Below are 16,434 nucleotides of genomic sequence, written 5' to 3' on the forward strand. Positions count from 1 at the left end.
GCATCCCTGGGTTTTAGCCATGCACTGTGAGTATTCAGCCAAAAGCAGGTGTTGGAGCATCTTGTGGGATCCCTGACCCCACTCTCCTCCACCTGCCCAGCTCGAGACAACCTGCCAGCTCACAGCTCCAGGGCAAGTGCTACCAAAAATGGGGAGCTGACTGTCATTCCCCCACGGAGCCTGGCAGAAATAACCCTTCTGGCCAGCCAAGAAGGTCCAGAAGTGTGGCTGGGAGATGGGAGCATGAACACGGACCAGAATGGGGCCAGGGTGCAGCTGGCACAGCCCTGCCCACCTCGAGGATGCCAAGGGCAGAGTGGTCCATGGGACGATGCTGTGGCTTCCCAGGGTGCCAGAAGGGCAGCAGCCCATTTGCCCTGGGTCACATTTGGCCACGCTGGATGGCTGCCTGCCCCAGCGTGGTGGCATCTGTCCCGGGTGTCCCCACGCTGCCCCGGGACACAGCTCCCAGCTCCTGACCATGAGGTAGCGTCTCCAGTGGCTGGGTTAAAGGCTTCCCTTCAGGCATTGGCCAATCTGTTTTCTCTCCGTCTGGGAGCCAAATGGAAGGCACTGGCCATAAGGGACCCACTGCAGCTTGGTGTTCCCACGCAGCCAGGCAGGCTCCCAGGCTGCCTGCTGCACAGCAGGGGCACTCCAGCCAGAGGAGATCAAGGTCAAGGTGCTCAAAAACAGCTTTTCCCAGCTGTTCCCCATCCCAGCCCTGCAAAATGTGTGCCTCTAAAGCCTTGCCCTAGGAAAGAGCGTTCTTCCCTCTTTTGGGTTTATTGCCTCAGAAGGAAGCACAGCTGGAGTGGTTGGAGGTTCACAACATTTTCTGCTGGAAAATGCTGGCCTGGGAGATGGAGCATCTCCCAAAATGGCTCCAGCTTCAGTGAAGCTGCATCAGGGGGTAGAGACCCAGTGAGCAGAGTCGAAGAGGGCTCAGAGCAGGGCAAGCCCACAGTCTTCTCTGTCATTCCAGGCCATGTGGGGCCTGGCACAGCATCTTTAAGAAAATGACAAATTTTATTTTCTTTTTTTTTAAATTAGCCATTTCAGACCATCTCAAATATGTTCATTTTTTAAATAATTCCCAACCTCCTGTACCCCTCACCCTACAAATTCTTCAAGAAGAAGAATTTCAAAATGTTGCATTTGGGTCCAGTTTGAACCAAAGCCAGATTTTGAAACCTTCAGATCTTTGCAAAAGGCACCATCACCCTCCAGACAGCCACCACCCAGCCCAGCCAGGATGGGAAACCTCCAAGACAAACACATGAGGCAATACCAAAGGATGCTGAAAGGCTTCTTCCCCCTGGACCATGGTGAAGCAATGTCCCTGTGCTGGCCTGGCCATGGGGCTCAGACAGACATATCCCACCCTCTGACTCCTGACAGGCCATGGGACATTTCTGCTCTCAGCACTGCCTCTGTCCTGAGCCCAGGACCCCTGAGTCCCTGAGCCCAGGCTGTGTGGCCTCCTGTGTGCTTTCCCCCGTGCCTGGAGCATCCTTCACCACCTCCCCAGGGCAGACACCTTTCAGGGCTGGGAGAAGTGATGCCAACTGGGGCACATTCACAGCATTTTGGGATCACTGGGGGTCACATGGGCCTTCAGCAACTTGAATTGCCTGGGAACCATGACCCCATTCCATGGATGCATTCTCCAAGCAGTTCCTTCTGGGCTGGGGTTGGCACATGGTATCTAGCCCTGAAAACTGGAAGGTTCCTGGGGCGGTTGCTCAGTTCTTCCCACGGGTCCTACCCTGCAGTGGGACCCCAGTGGAATGGTGAGGCTCCCTGTCCCATGCACTGGATGTACAGTTTACTCAGAGCAGAGATGCTGCCTCGTGCTCTCCTTGGGCACGTGGAACTCGGGGTCAGTGGAAATTGGGACAGGAATATTTGCTGGGGGAGTGTTGGCGGTGAAATCATGCACTGCCCCACTGGGGAGATGGGGGCATGGGCACAGAAATCATCTCCCGTGTCTGCAGGAAGGCCCACAGGGATGGAAGAGCTCTGAGCTCTGGGCCAGAGGGGAAGAACCATGGGCTCAGGGCTCCCTGTGTCTCTCTCCCTCCAGATGCCTCAGCTGTGGACATGGACCTGTACGAGGCCCAGACGCTGGCAGATGCCCTCAAATGGTACCTGCAGGAGCTCCCCACACCCCTCATCCCTCCAGCTCTCTATAGCGACTTGGTCCACATGGCCCAAGGTAAGCACACATGGGCTCCCCCCACACCTGGGACCTCTGTGGGGCTGGAGAAACTTTGGGAAGCCCCTAAAGAATGCTTCCCAGCATCTCCAGGCTGGTTCTGACCCCATCCCCAAGAGCAGATTCTAAGAAGGCCCATTGGGAACATCACCTGTGCCGGAGCAGCACGGCAGCATTTGGGAGATGCTCTGGGAAAGAAGGGAGATCCAGGGGCTGCTTTGCCCCCACCACAGTGTGGTCTTCTCCCTCTGCAGTGCCTGGAGGAGGAGGTGCTGCCTGCCAGGACGGGCAGCTGCCAAGGCTGGGTGATGCTGGCCCCAGAAGAAAGCGTTATTATAATATTTTGGCTCTGCTGCTGGGGAACTTTTTCCTGTAATCTCATTAACTCCTGGCTTTATATGGGCACAAAAAATTTTCAGCTTTTTCAGCTTAGTGCCATTAGGAAGTGCCTTTAAATCCCTGCAAGCTTTTGAGGCTCTGTGGAAATGTATGAGACCATCAAGGTTTTGGTTTTGCTGGATATCTTTTCAAATAAACAGAGCAGGGCTCATACCCAGGCCAGCAGAGCCCACGGTCCATCCCAGCAGTGAGGCTGGACCAAAACCCATTTCAAGTGAGTCCTCACAGAGCTGCTCAACCCCTCCTAGCCTGAGGGCCCACGAGCATCACCAAGCACACAAGAAACTCTTGCCCACTGTGTTCGACAGGATCTGAACCTCTTGCTGCTTGTGAAATCAGGATTTCTTCCCCTTCCACAGCAGTTCTCATCTCGCTGCCAGTTGCTGCAGTACCCTCCATCCCTGAGCATCACCTCCCCATCCTAAGCCAGATTAGTGCTTGGGCAGATCATATCCTTGGCTGCCTGAAGAGGCACTAGAAGATCACCTTTGCACGGACCAGTGTGGCCTTTTCCTACCATGTCCTGACAGGAAAAGGCCACGGGCTCTTTGTGGCCTCCAGCGAGGCAGAAGGGACGCACAGAGAAAGTGAGGGATAACTCACACCCCATCCCCCCTGCCCTGTGCTGAGACACAGAGCCAGAAGAAATACCCCTGGGGCTGGTGGCACAGAGAAGCTGCCTTCCCCTCACCCGTCAGAGGAGAAATCAAAGGCTGCCTCCCTTCCAAGGATAAAAACGCAATTAGGAAGCAATTAGCTGGGTTGCCTCGTTAAGCAACTTCAAAGGGAAGCGCCTTTCCCTGCAGCCTGTGCTGCAGCGGGCTCTGCTCCTGGCACAACAGGGGCAGGAGGAGGAGGGGGCAGAACGGTGGAGAAACCAATGGGAAGAGGATTTCTCTGGGGCTTAAAAGAAAAAATTAAAATATAAGTCTTTGAGGAGACGGTGCTGTGTTTTGGCAGCCTGCCCTGCAAGGCTCCTCTGCCCTGCTTGAGGCTGAGAGCTGGGAAAGCAGCAAGATGACCACCTTCAAAAGGAAGGGAAAAAACATCCTCAAATTCCCCCTTTGGCTGTGAGCCTTCTCCTGCAGGATACTCTAGGTGCAAAAAGGTGCAAAAAAAGCAGGAATTGCGGCGGGGGAGACCCTGTAAAGCTAAACATCCCTCAGGAGCAGTTTGTTGGATACAAGGGCTCACCCACACCCCATCACAAGCACGGCTGGGTTGCAGACCCGCTATGGAGGGCACCCCAGACCCCTGCCCTTCCAGCTCTTGTGCTCCCTGGCTCCAAGGATGGATGTCGGGAGCTGGCTGGGCACTGGCCAAGCCCCAGTCCTGGTGCAAAGAGCAGCGGGGAGCTGAGTCAGCCCCGGCCCAGCCGGCCTTTGAAGGCGGCTGAGAGCAGCCCAGCCCTGGGGACTTCCCTGTCCCCGGCAGATAAAAGGGCTGGGACAAGGCAGGAATGGAGGATGGCTGGAGAGCAGCTTTTTCCTGTGCCTGGGGCAGCATCGCAGTCCCAGGGCGCTGAGCTCACAGCTCACAAGACCAGGGAGCCCCGGCCAAAGCTGCCAGAGGGCACCGGGGATATGGTGGGAACTCACTGTGGGCTGCTCAGGGCACCCGTGACAGTGGTTTTGGCAGCACCTCTGAGATGTGCAATGCCTGATTTTATCCTTATGGGCTATTCCAGTATCACTGGATGCAGCTGCACCCCAGTCAGCTCTCCCTGTGCTCTGTTCCATGGGGAGTGAGACCTTGATGCAGGGGGCTGCAGGAGCCTCACTGCAGCCCCACCTGCAGCCCAAGTGCAAATTAGTTTCTCTTCCTAGAAATCCTTTTTCTTCCCAGCTTGCTGTTTTTTCAGGGGAGGGCTGAGCCTTTAAATTCAGCAGATCTTCAAGCTGATGCCCATTTTCCCACCTCTGCTTTGTTCTGCCTCTACTATGGCTTTGCTGTGCACTATGGAATATTCTCTATTCGGGCAGCAGTGAGGGATTTTGAGGTGCAGCCCCTACCAGGTGAGAAGCTCAGCCTTCTGAGCTCCCTCCCTGGATGTGCTGACAGGGGGATTGTGCTAAAGTCACCTGACAACCTGATCTCTGGTGGTGTGAGTGGGTAAATGGGGCAGGCAAACCCCAGAAAGAAGTGGCCAAGGCACTGAAGAAATCATCTCTGTGAACCTTGGGATATCCATGAGTCCCATGTCCTGTCTGGAAAGGGATGGGCTGTAAAGAAATAGTGGTGGGAGAGGTTGAGGTCAGATTTTTTGGGTCTGTAGGGGGAGTAGAAAACTGCCACAGCTCATGCCCTGTGTACTGCTAGGTGCTGGGCTCCCATGAGAATGCCCCTGACCTCCCAAACTGACCATTTTTTTCCCTGTGTCTCCTCTACTACAGAGACCCCAGGCCTAGAAGAGTGTGGCCAGCGAGCCAGAGCGCTGCTGGCCCCCCCAGCCCTGCCACAGCCCCAGGCACTGCTCCTGCGCCAGCTCGCCCGCCACTTCTGTCACCTCTGCCAGGGCAGCCCCCGCAGCCGCCTCTCGCCACGGCTCCTCGGGGAGCTCTTCGGGGAGCTGCTGCTGCGCCCTGTGACAGCCAGGTGAGGTCCCCTGCCATGCATGGGACAGGGTGGGTGAGAGGAGGGTGCCCAGGGACAGGCTGCTCCCAACCGAGCTAGTTTTGCTGTATGACAGCCCACCAGTGGCCCAAGAACAGCGTTCTCCCAAGGGGGAGGCCAGATCTGGGAGCTGTCGTGCCAGCTGTGGTGCTCAGACGTCACATCTCTTCCCAGAGTGAGGAGGCATGATGCACACATGAGACTGGGATTCACAGCATTGCCTCAGTCCCACAGCATTGCCTCAGTCCCACAGCAAATCCATTGGGGTAGCTGGCTGCTGTTCCAGGGAGCTGGGGGTCTCCAGGGAGGCAGAGCTGGTGTCCTCACACACCTCTCCTTTTCCTCTCAGCACTGAGGGAGGCCCTGAGCTCCGTGCAAGGATCCTTGAGTCCTTCATCATGGCCAGTGAGGTGGCAGAGCTGCCAACAGCTCCTGGTAAGAGACGTCTGGTGGTGGCAGAGGAGGGACAGTGGGTGTGGCATTCAGAGCAGTGACAGCAGCAAGTCATGGGGCAGTTCCAGTGTCTGGTGCAGTGATGAGAAGGTGCTTCTGTCCCTGTGGCAGTGCCCAGGCTGTGCTGGCTTCCTATCCCATTTCCCCCTCTCCTTTCTCCTCAGAGATGCTGATTTGGGTGCATTTCTTTGCAGCCCCTCAGAAGGTTTGCTGCTGTTTTCTAGCTTCATGTCTCTGTCATTGCTCTCTGGTCCCTGGGTTTGTGACAGGTTCTGGTCCCCCACATTAGGGACTTGGTATGAGCTGGGGGCTTTTGGTGGGGAGCTCATGTGCAGCTTATTCTGGAGAGCAGGGATCTGGATATAATCCTCCTAGGGAGGGAAAAAATAGCAGCATGACCAAAAAATGGCAGCATGGTATTTGCTACAGGATCCAATCAGGGTTTATGATTTTTGACTCGCATTTAGTCCCCATGTGTGCAGAATCATGCTGCATCCACTGCTGCTTCCCCCAGAGGGCATCCCCAGGGTGGAGATGAGGACAGGCACTTACCCTCACCTCTCCATGCATGGACCGAGGCAGGAAAGTGGCTTTTTCTGCAGATGTTAACGAGCCTCACCCCCAGGGCTGCAGTCCTGCCCCCTTCATTTCCAACACCAGGGTTTGTCTCCAGCACCTCTTTGATCTTTTGCTCTGCTGGCCACCTTCTCTTGCTGTGTTCCTCTTGCTGGGTAGCAGCTTGTGATCCCATCAGTGTCCAAAACTGAAGCCCATGCTCCCTGTGCCCTCTGCAGCACTCCAAGGATGGGGGCAACTGGTACATCCAAGTGGGGATGTACATGGGAGGGAGAGAGGGTGCTCAGGGGAGCACAAACCTCAGGGCCACAGAGACCCATTCTTGTGAGATCTCATCTCCAGGCTGTCACTGAGACCCATCTATTCCCCCACACTGAGCTGTCTGGATGCCTGAGAGGCACAATTGCTTCCAGCCCTCCTGCTTGGAGATACACTGGCGCTGGCCCCAGTGAATCCTGTCGGTTTGTGATGTCTCTGGGTCCTTGTCACCACCCTGCCTCCCTGGGGGACAGCCAGGCCAGGCAGGATTACGACTCTTAATATTCCTCATAAATCAGCCCTTTCAGACCTGTCATCTCATTTATTGCTCTCCCCCAAGCTCACACCCATGAGTTTGTCAGGATGCATCTGTCTCTTCCACCTGCTGATCCAGCTGATGGGCAGCTGCAGCCCAGCAGTCCCTGGGGTCACTGCTGCTGTCCCCAGACTTTGTAGTGTCATCCGTTGTCACCACCCCAAACTGAGGAGAGGGGTTGGGCAGGATCTTGAGGTCCTCATCCCTCTTCTGAGTCAAAATCTCCCCTGTGGTCATCCCACAAGCGTGGGGCAAGAGACAGGACACCTGGACTCGCTGTGGGACTTTAGGCAAGTCCTGCCACCTCCTCTCTCTCTGTACCTAAAAGCGAGGATATTATTACTTGGCTGTCATCACATTAGGGTGTTGGGAAGCTTAATTAAATGCCTGCAAAGCAATTTTGAGAGCTGGGGATGAAAGGGGCTATATATAAAGTGCAAAGAATTATTATTAGCGGTGCGGTCCAGGTCCTGCTCCTGCTCCCATCAGCCTGGCCCCACTCCCCTGCATCCCGGCACCGGGATTATTTCTGTGTGTGTGTGGAGTTGTGGTTTTATAATTATACATGTAAAATAGCTATAAATACCCTGCAATAACACGGCGGGTGTGTGTGCATAGCGCAGGAATAGGAGTCGGTAGCTGACATAAGGAAACGGTGGTGTGACCTCATTCTGACTCATGTGAGGGGGCAGCTGGGGGGCTTGGGGCTGCAGGGACAGCAGGGACAGCGGCCTCCTTGGCAGGGAGAGGTTTGGGGAGAGATCTGAAGCTGTCTGCTGATTCCAGGGAGGATCCTTGGCAGGGCCAGGATCCTTCCTCTCCCATGTGTACTAGAACTGATAGGGGAGTTTTTGAATCTTGGAGGGTAAAATCTTAAAGAATAAAAATGTAAATTATGGAATTTGGTTCCTGGAGGGGCTTCTCGGATGAACTTGCTGTTGTTGGGTTTGCAGTGTCCCTTCCTCCAGGCACTGCTCCTGGGGGTCTCTTTAGCTGCCCATTTTATGAGCTGCAAAGGAGAAAACAGGTTTGTGATGGCTCCTGAAAGCTGTTCCTTGGATGCAGCACTGGGGTCATGCTGGAGGCACTGGTTTGCATAGAGCCCTGCTCTGGTTTGTACAGGGCAATGCCACAGATCCGTAGGGAAGCTGCCATGGAGCCTGGGGGCAAGTGACTGCATTCAGGCCACCTTGCTGTGCTCTCCAGCAAGTCTCCAGCACTGGGCAGACAGGCCAGGGGGACATTTCTCAGCCCCATGGGGGCTCAGGGGGCATACAGATCTCACAGCAGGATCCCAGTGTCTGGGAATGACTGCTTCCCGAGCAGGGTGAGGGGGCAGGGGAAGGCAAAGGGAAGGAGTGATGCAAATACCAGCTCAGCTGAAGGAAGATGACTTCATCTCCTTTTCCTCTCCTGGTGCTATTTATAGTCACTTTAATTTACTCCCCTTTGCTTTATTATCTCTCCAACAAGCCGTTAGCCCTCAGACAGCAGGATGCCTTTACTCACCATGCAGCAAAAAGTTCTGGAAAAAACCCTCAACCCACCACCAAAAAAACCCAAAAGCGGGGGCAGGAGGCAGAGCAAGGCGGCAGAGCGCTTGGGCAGGAGCATCGCTGTCCTGTGACGTAGCTTTCTGGAAAAAAACAAGAGGATTTTTGGCTCCTTTTAGAGAAAGGAGTGAGAACTGGGCAAGGAAGATGTTCCCTACCTCCTTCAGAGCAGTGGCTGGAGGGGTCAGGACCCGTGGTGCCAGGGTCCCCTCCTCACCCTAGGACAAGGGCCACTTTTGCTGGACCCTGCTGAGGCAGACACCCCCTGCTTCCCTCCAGGAGCACCAGCCCTGCCCTCCTTCATGTGGGGCAGTGGTATCATGCCAGGATATGGGGGTCAGCACCACCCCAGGTGCCTTAAAAACATCTTCCCAACAAGAAGGTTTGGCAGCCCTACATCATAGGGAAACTGAGGAACAGCCTCCCCATGGAATTGCCCCTTCCAGCAGCTTCAATATCCAGTCCCTGGGAAGGTTGGTGCCCAGCCCCAAGCTTAGCTCTGTGGCAGCCCATCCCCAGTGCTCAGCAGGGCTGCAGTGGTGACAGTGGTGGGTGACAATTCCGTGAACATCCTGTGATGTGACACTCTGGGCACTTCCCAGCCCAAGCTCCATGCGGCACCTCTGGGACAGCATCCATGCTGAGCAGCACTGCTGTGTTAAGCCAAATTAGAAGGATCTGACTTTGAAGTTTTTAATTAACTTTTTCCCTGTTTGCTTTCTTCTGGATCCAAGGGAAAAGCCCAGCCTCCCCATTCCCCCCAGCTGATGTGGCATGGAGGAGGTTGCAGACTTGGATGTGCAGGGGGTCAGGAGGGAGCAGGAGGCATTGAATGTAATCCAGCACAGAGGGTGCAGCTGGGGGCTGTGTCCAGGTGCTGCTCTGCCCCCCTGGGAGCATCCCTGCACAACCATGAGCAAGCTCCCACCTAGCCTGGCACATCGGCCACAGGAAACCTCGAATTTGCATTACCTCTTGGTGTTTTGTCCCCTCAGAGCTGCTAGCATGGGTTAAAAATAGCCAGGAGAAAATCCAAGCAAAACCCTGGGTGGAGAACAACATGAAGAAGCCATGGCTGAGTGGTCCCCTGTGCCAAAACACCTTGTTCTGCCTCCCTGAATCTGCAAATAATATAGAGAAAACAAATTAACGCTGGGGAAGGGGAGGAAAAAGAGCCAGAGCCGAGCTAGCAACATGAGGTAGAGAGAGTGGCTAAAAATAACAGATCCCTGAAGGCATGGGGAGAACATGACGGGGATCCACACTCCTGCCATCCCAAAAGGCAGCCTTGTGCCTTCCCAGCTGCTCCTGGTGCATCCAGAGAGGGACAAGCCTCCAAGAAGGGCAGCAGCGGGGAGGTGAGAGGTGCAGAGCTGTGCCAGGAGCTATTCTCCCACCTTCAGCAGAGCATGGGGGTCCCCCAAGCACCCAGGGTGCCCAGCTGAGAGGGAGCTGCTGCCTGACCCACTTGCAGGCAGCCGGCGGGCAGTGGGATGCTGCTGGGAGACCCCAGGGGTGCTGCCTCCACAGCTAATTTTAGCCTGTGTTCAATTAATCATGGAATGGGAGGGGATCACAGCAAGCCCAGCCTTTGCCAGTGCCTCCACCAGCTCCCCTTTCCACCCCCATGTGTGCTGCTGCAGGGTTTGGAGGAGCAGGGTCCAGCATTCCCTGATCCTGTGGGTTTGGGCTGAGGAACTCAGAGAAATCCTGTGCCACAGTCCTCCTCCAGTCAGCTTTAAGAGGCTGGAGCAGCCCTGGGAAGGATGTTATCTCCTCCTGCCTCAGTTTCCCACCTGTGGCTGGCATTGGTGACCTTTGCTGTGGAATTTCTCAGGTTGCCTGTACAGCTCTGAGCAGGCATTTTCCTGGCATGTCAGAGCTCTGGAATGCCTCCCTGGGATGGGGAGCACTGACCCCCAGCAAAGGATGTCTCAGCCAGCCCAGACCTCTGCTGCATGCCCTAATGGCAGCCCCTTTCCTGAGAGTCACCAGCTCTGCTGTGCAAAGCTGGGGCAGGAGCAGCTGCAGTGCTCGGAGACAAGCAGCTTTCCCAGCACAAAGGAGAGAGCCTGGCAATGCTTTTGGGGTACAGCATCAGAGCCCTGTGGTCCTGCTCTCCCCACAGCCCAGCTTCACTGGTCCCCATGTCAAAAGCACGGCACGGTCCAGCCCTCCCCCATGACAGAGGGAATGGCTCCTGACGGAAACAGGGCTCGGCTGGGATTGAAACCCTTTTCCTGCCTGCCTGTGTGGCCAGAGCTGATAAGGCTGGATAACCCCAAGCATTGTGTGTTCTGCCGGCCCATGACCCGCCAGCGGGAGAGGAAACGCTGCCGCTCGGCCAGCCGGGATCCAGGGGGAGACCGTGTGGCGGTGGTGGGTGCTGGAGCGCCCTGCTGTCTGCCAGCCTGCTTTCCCTTTGGCCAGCAGATGAATTTTGGGATGGCTCTGTCAGATTGGTGCCAGCCCAGGTTGCTGTGTCAGCACACGCTGACTGGCTCTCAGCTGTATGGTCATGAAAGAAAGCTGCCAGCATGAAAAACCTGGGGGTTCAGGGTGATTGGCACGGGCAGGGTTTGGCCCTTGAGATTTGCATTCCATCCTGTTGGGATGGAGCTTTGAACCTGGGACACTTCTGCCTGTTCCAGAGGGCAGCTCCCAAAGGCCAGACTGCCTGAGCAAAACCTCACCAACCCAGAGGGAGCCACCAGCTTTGCTGTCCCACAGTGGTCAGGGCTGGCTCGCTCCCTGTGCCGGCTGCTGGCCAAGCCAGACTGCGGGAATGTGTGTGCCAGTGCGCGTGTCCTCCCGGCTCCTGCCCTCAGACGCTGTCTGGGCTGGCGTCACCCTTTCTGCTGCAGTGGCTCTGGCTAAACACCGTGGGCAGCTTCACAAAAGAAGATGAGGAGGGTGACAAAGCACTGGCCGCACCACCAGCCACAACCGATTGTCAGCTTGGCACCAAAGCCAAGAGCATCTTTGACTGTGCAGTGGCATTTCCATCCCCTGCTTCCTGCCTGGCAGCAGGTCCCCCTGCTGCCCTTTTGGCCAGGAGATGCCAGAAAGGGGCGATGCTTCCCATGGGGAATTTCATGGTGGAGAAGGGAAGCTGATCCCACCGTGATCCCACCAGCACCCCTGGACCCTGCCTCCCTTGAGAGCACCTGGCTCTGTTCCAAAGGGATGGGAGGATGCAGGCTACCCAACACAGACACATGAGCAGCTCTGGGGAAAGGCAGGATTTGTGCTTCCAGGAGGGAAAATGAGTCACAGGGGGATGACAGGGCTGTGCCAGCAGCGGAGCGCAGGACTGGGGTAAGTGGTGGCTGTCGGCTGCCATCCAACAGGTCAGGCTGAAATGCTCTTACAGGCCTTGCCTGGCTTTAAAATCTATTAACGTCATTTTGCTGTTCGAGCCGAGAGCAGTACAGGCAGCAGAAACGTTCAGGCACGGCTCAGATCAGAGCAGGATTTCAATTACAGTAATCAAAGGTGACACAGATAAGAAACCCCTGGTCTATGGAGCCACGACAGCTGTCCTCTGGCTCCAACCAGCACCCATCCAGAGCAGCTCCATCAAAATCACTGAAGTGGTACTAGGGTAAAATTGGATTGGAATCCATTTTCATCTGCCGCGGTGGAAAATGCTTTCCCTGCACTCCTTGGGGAGGAAAACCACCTTCTTAGGGACAGCAAGGGAGGAAGGTGCCAGGCATGGAGGAGGGGACAGTGCTCCCAGGAACAGCACTGATGGCTGCTTTTGGATGACAGAGGCAGCAAAAGGAACAGCTGGGATACTGGAGTATCACGGCTCTGCCTCCTGCTTTCCCCTCTCCATTTCAGCCTGGCCCCACAGTGACTGTCATGGGTGAAGCAGGGATGTGTTCAGCTTGGTGTCAGGCTCCCTGGAGGGATGGGCGTCCCTCTGAGCCCCACCTGTGGCTAGAGCATCCCAGGATGTGCTGCAGGATGGACTCCCAGCCAAGGAAAATCTGGGGAGAGGGTTGGGAGGTTGGAGGAGAAGAACCCAGGGGGCAGGCACTGGCACTCTTCTCTCATCCTTGCAAACGGCAAAGTAATGCACAGGGAAACCTGCCTCCTGCTCCTGCCTCTGCCACCACTTGCCCCTGGTCAATCGTCCCACTGTTTTTGTGACTTTTTGCAAATCTTTTGGATGTCAGCAGCGCATCCCTACCTCTGACTCCATCACCCCTTTGGGCTCCCACTCCAAGGAGCCAGTGGTGCCCACTGCCACAGCCTAATGGGACCCTGTTTGCAGCCAAACCATGGGGGCATCCCTGGGTCCCATGCACACAAGTGGTCCTTTCTGCCCCTGCCCCAGCACGGCAGGATCCAGCCAAAAACACAGCATCTCTTTCTGCACCCACTGGCCCCGCTCCAGCCTGGCCAGGTGTCAACTGCCCAGCCGCAGCGTGTCCCCCCCACGGTGCTCTGCCGGGAGCAGGAGCCCTCTCCCAAACACTGGAGGTTTGTTCGGGGTGGCGGGGCTGAATGGTGGGTCTGTGTGGCCGGGAAGGCCGGGGCGGGGAGGGAATTTGAGCCGCTTGTTTCATCTGTTTACCTGGAAGTGGAGATCATGGCCAGGCCCAGCTGCCGCAGTGGCGGCACTTTCATGCCAGCGCTAACGGGATGGGGAGTGCTGCGCTGCACCCGACACCGGGCAGCCTGCAGCATGACAGTGATGGGGACACAGCAGGGACTTGGCAGGGCTCCCCTCCCTCCATGTGCCTGCACAGTGCTGAACCCTCCTGCTCACTGCTGCTGGAGAGCCAGAGCCTGGGGAGGGTTGTGGGGATGATCCCAAGCCATCACAGTGGTGGGAGATACTGCAGGTCATCCTTTGTCTGCAGCATCACTATGTCCCGGGTCCCCATCCTCGTTGTGTTCCCCATACTGTTGGTGGTCTCCATCCTGGCTGATCCATAGCTCTCTGTACCGGCTGTGGTGTCCCACAAAGGCTGTGGACACCTATGCCAGCTCTATGCCTGTGTGGGTTGTGCATCCCTGCACAGCTGTGCCCCTGTACCAGCAGTGTCCCCATGGGAGCCATTTAGCAGCTTTGGGAGACAAGGCCCACCCATGCAGGTTTTGTCCTTGCATGAGGCAGAACTGACAGCCACACACAAGTTGCTGGGGAGAGAAAGGGGATGTTAGCATCTTCGTCAGCGCCTGGATGCACGGGGATTAATGAAGCTGGCTCGGCTTCCCAGGATTCAGGTTGCCTTATCTGTGTCTATCTGTTCTTACCCAGGCACTGCCAGAGCTGCTGCGATGCGCACAGCTAATCCCAGAGGCTGGCAGATAGGGCAGGGACCGCTGCTTCCACCCACACCCTGCCCACACCCTGCCCACGCCTGCAGGGCCAGGGGCATGGAGCTGCTGACCTGTCCTGCCCCAGGCCAGCTGATGCTGGAGATAACCAGAGGCACAGGGCAGAGGTGCAAGGAGTTTGGCAGTCAGTCTGGCAGTAGTATGTGCAGGGTTGTGAGGCAGGTATTGCCTCTGATCCTGATTTTGAGGCTGCATCACCTTCCAGTTCTCCCAGCAAAGTTGTGTCTGCTCAGTTCATCTCTGTTCATCTTTCAGCTCAAAAAAGTTACTGCCCCATGGGACTGTCTCTGGGAACTTGTGGCCGTTCTTTGGTTAAGTAGATACTCCATCTTTTGGATACTTCTGGCATTTGGGGAGGGTTGCAGGTGGTGAAGGGGCTGGGATACCCACAGAGGCTGGCACCTCACTGAGCAGCCTGGCACTGTGTCATGCTCAGGAGACAAGGAACAAGGGCCAGGTCATTTCACCTCACACCACCTAGATGCAGCTGCAGCATCCCTGGCTCTTCCCAAGTACCTGGAGGACCCACAAGCTCTGACTGCCCATCCCTGGTGCCATCAGGAGGGTGTCTTCCCTCTGGCTTCTGGCACTTCTTTCTCCATTCTGTGTTGGCTCTTCATACCCTGGGGCAGGAGAAGCGTCCGAGGCTGAGGCTGTGCTTCGCCACCATCCCAAATTTCTGACCTGGCATGCACAGTGCCATGACAACACTTTATTTTTTCAGCTGCTTCCCTGTTTTCTTTGCAATTGGGCTCTTTCACTGGGTGGTGGGGATCACAGAGGCTATTTGGGCAGGGTTCAGCATGCTGCTGAACAAGTAGCTTGTCGCATGGTGCCTTCAAGTGGCCTGCCCTGCCATGTGCCCCACACCTTGCACGGCTCTGACCCTCCCTGGCCACAGCATAGAGGGAAAAACATCACCTGGGCTTGGGAGTGACTGCTCAGCTCTGCACACCCCAAAGCTGCCCTGGGACCTCAAAGCTACCCATCTCCCATGGGCTGTACAGCTCCATGTACCATAGGCATGGACTCTGCAGACTGACGTCCCCAAGGTCACCAGTGCTACCGGAGTTCTGTGTCTGTGGCAAAATGGTGCTGAGTGTGGTGAAGTGGGTGCCCAGCATGGCTGGCACTGCTCTTGCTTCCACGACAGTCCTCCTGTGTTCCCAGCCTGTGGCTCCTCCAGGGCATCTTTCCTGTAACCTCCTGACCCTGCTACAGTGGGGTTTAAAGCTATAAGGAAGGTGGCCTGGAGAAGGCTTTGTAAAATGCCAGTGGGGAACCACAGCAAAGGAAACTGTGCCAGGGGGGAGAATGAGGTACAGAGAGCACAAGCCCCCAGGACCTCTATGGGAACAGGGACTGGAGGACAGTGACAGGAGTTTGGTAATGCAAAAGCACATGCAAGAGTTGACCCTGACCAAACAGCCTCCCTGGGCAGTTTCAGGAACAGTCACAACCACTGAGTGGCTGCACATGTCTGAAGGAAGCTGTGCTCTGCAGCTTCTGACAGCTGCTTCTGCAAGAGCCTTAAATTGTACATTAGGAGTGTTTCAGAAAAAGAAACCTGAGTGTTCTGGGGACCAGAACAATTCAAAAGATCCTAGACAAATTCACAAGCCATCAGTCTTGATGGGAATCTGGTCTTTTCAGCAAGAAAGACAAAAGCCTTTGTCCAAGTTGTTTCCACCGTATCTTTTAGTGGGATTAGAACTACAGTGTCCTGTGCTGACAGGCATCCCCCAGGCCAAGCATAACCAGCCCCTGAAATCACTTAGTGCAGGCCTCGGAGTCCATCTCAGCATCCTGGCACTTGCTGCTGCCATCACTTCCAATTTAGACCTGCTCATGGCAGAGACCAATATAGAAGCACTTTGCAGGATGGCACTTCCCCTCCCCAGGGAGCCAGTGCTGGCATTTCGCTCTTGCTGCTCACCAGCTCCAAGGAAGACTGAGGAGCTTGAATTACATTTTTCCAAGAAAGGTGGATTTGGTTTGCAGAAATATAAGGACTGGGGAACAGTTGTTCTGCTCTGTTGAGCCTTTCTGCCATCTGGAACAGCTTTTGGTTTCCTTCTGGATACCTCTTCCATGAGATGGCAGGACAGGGAGAGGGACAAGGGCATCACTAGGACCCCCAAGGAGGGGAAGGACGAGGAGATGGAGCCAGGGGACACATGGGTCTATCCCTATATGCCCTCTTCACAGGGGTGGGTGAAAGTCAGCCTGGGCAAGTGGAGAGCTGATTTAAGGAAGAGCTTGGAACAGACCTCACAGTGGAGGGTTGTGGAAGGTTGTGGAATCCCCCAGTCAGGCTGTCCATGGCATGTGCCCACTCTGCCCATCCCCTTGGCAGGGTGGTGGCCATGAGATCCTGCAGCTGCTGCTTCTCTTTCCACATTTTCCAGCCCAGGGGTGCAGAAAGCCTCATTATCTTCATCTTCTCTCTTTTCCTCCTGGGGAAAAACATAAAAGCAAAGTCACCACATCAGGGCTGGATTACTCAGGGACTAAAGAGGGAAGGGCACATGCAGGGCAGTGGCCTCTGTAACCCCAGCCCCTGGGTGAGGTTTCTAATGTCTAGTAAGGGCTTGGTGCTCCTGCAACTTTATCCTCAGTAAAGGCATAAAAAATGTCTCCCATTCCTCCAATTGCCTGTCCCTACAGAAACTGGGGCAGAACTGGGTCTCTTG

At 55.7% G+C, this 16,434-nt stretch overlaps 1 protein-coding gene across 1 annotated transcript in view; it reads left to right on the forward strand.

Moving 5' to 3' along the window:
* The window catches only part of PIK3R3 (phosphoinositide-3-kinase regulatory subunit 3), a 77,366-nt gene that overhangs the window by 11,522 nt on the left and 49,410 nt on the right, over window positions 1-16,434 (forward strand). The window contains exons 5-7 of the mRNA XM_030278839.4: window positions 2,087-2,218; window positions 5,011-5,212; window positions 5,580-5,665. Coding sequence (XP_030134699.4) covers window positions 2,087-2,218; window positions 5,011-5,212; window positions 5,580-5,665 — 420 coding nt within the window. The remainder of the gene's footprint in view (window positions 1-2,086; window positions 2,219-5,010; window positions 5,213-5,579; window positions 5,666-16,434) is intronic.

Source organism: Taeniopygia guttata, chromosome 8 (assembly GCF_048771995.1).
Source record: "Taeniopygia guttata chromosome 8, bTaeGut7.mat, whole genome shotgun sequence".
Classification (NCBI taxonomy): Eukaryota; Metazoa; Chordata; class Aves; order Passeriformes; family Estrildidae; genus Taeniopygia; species Taeniopygia guttata.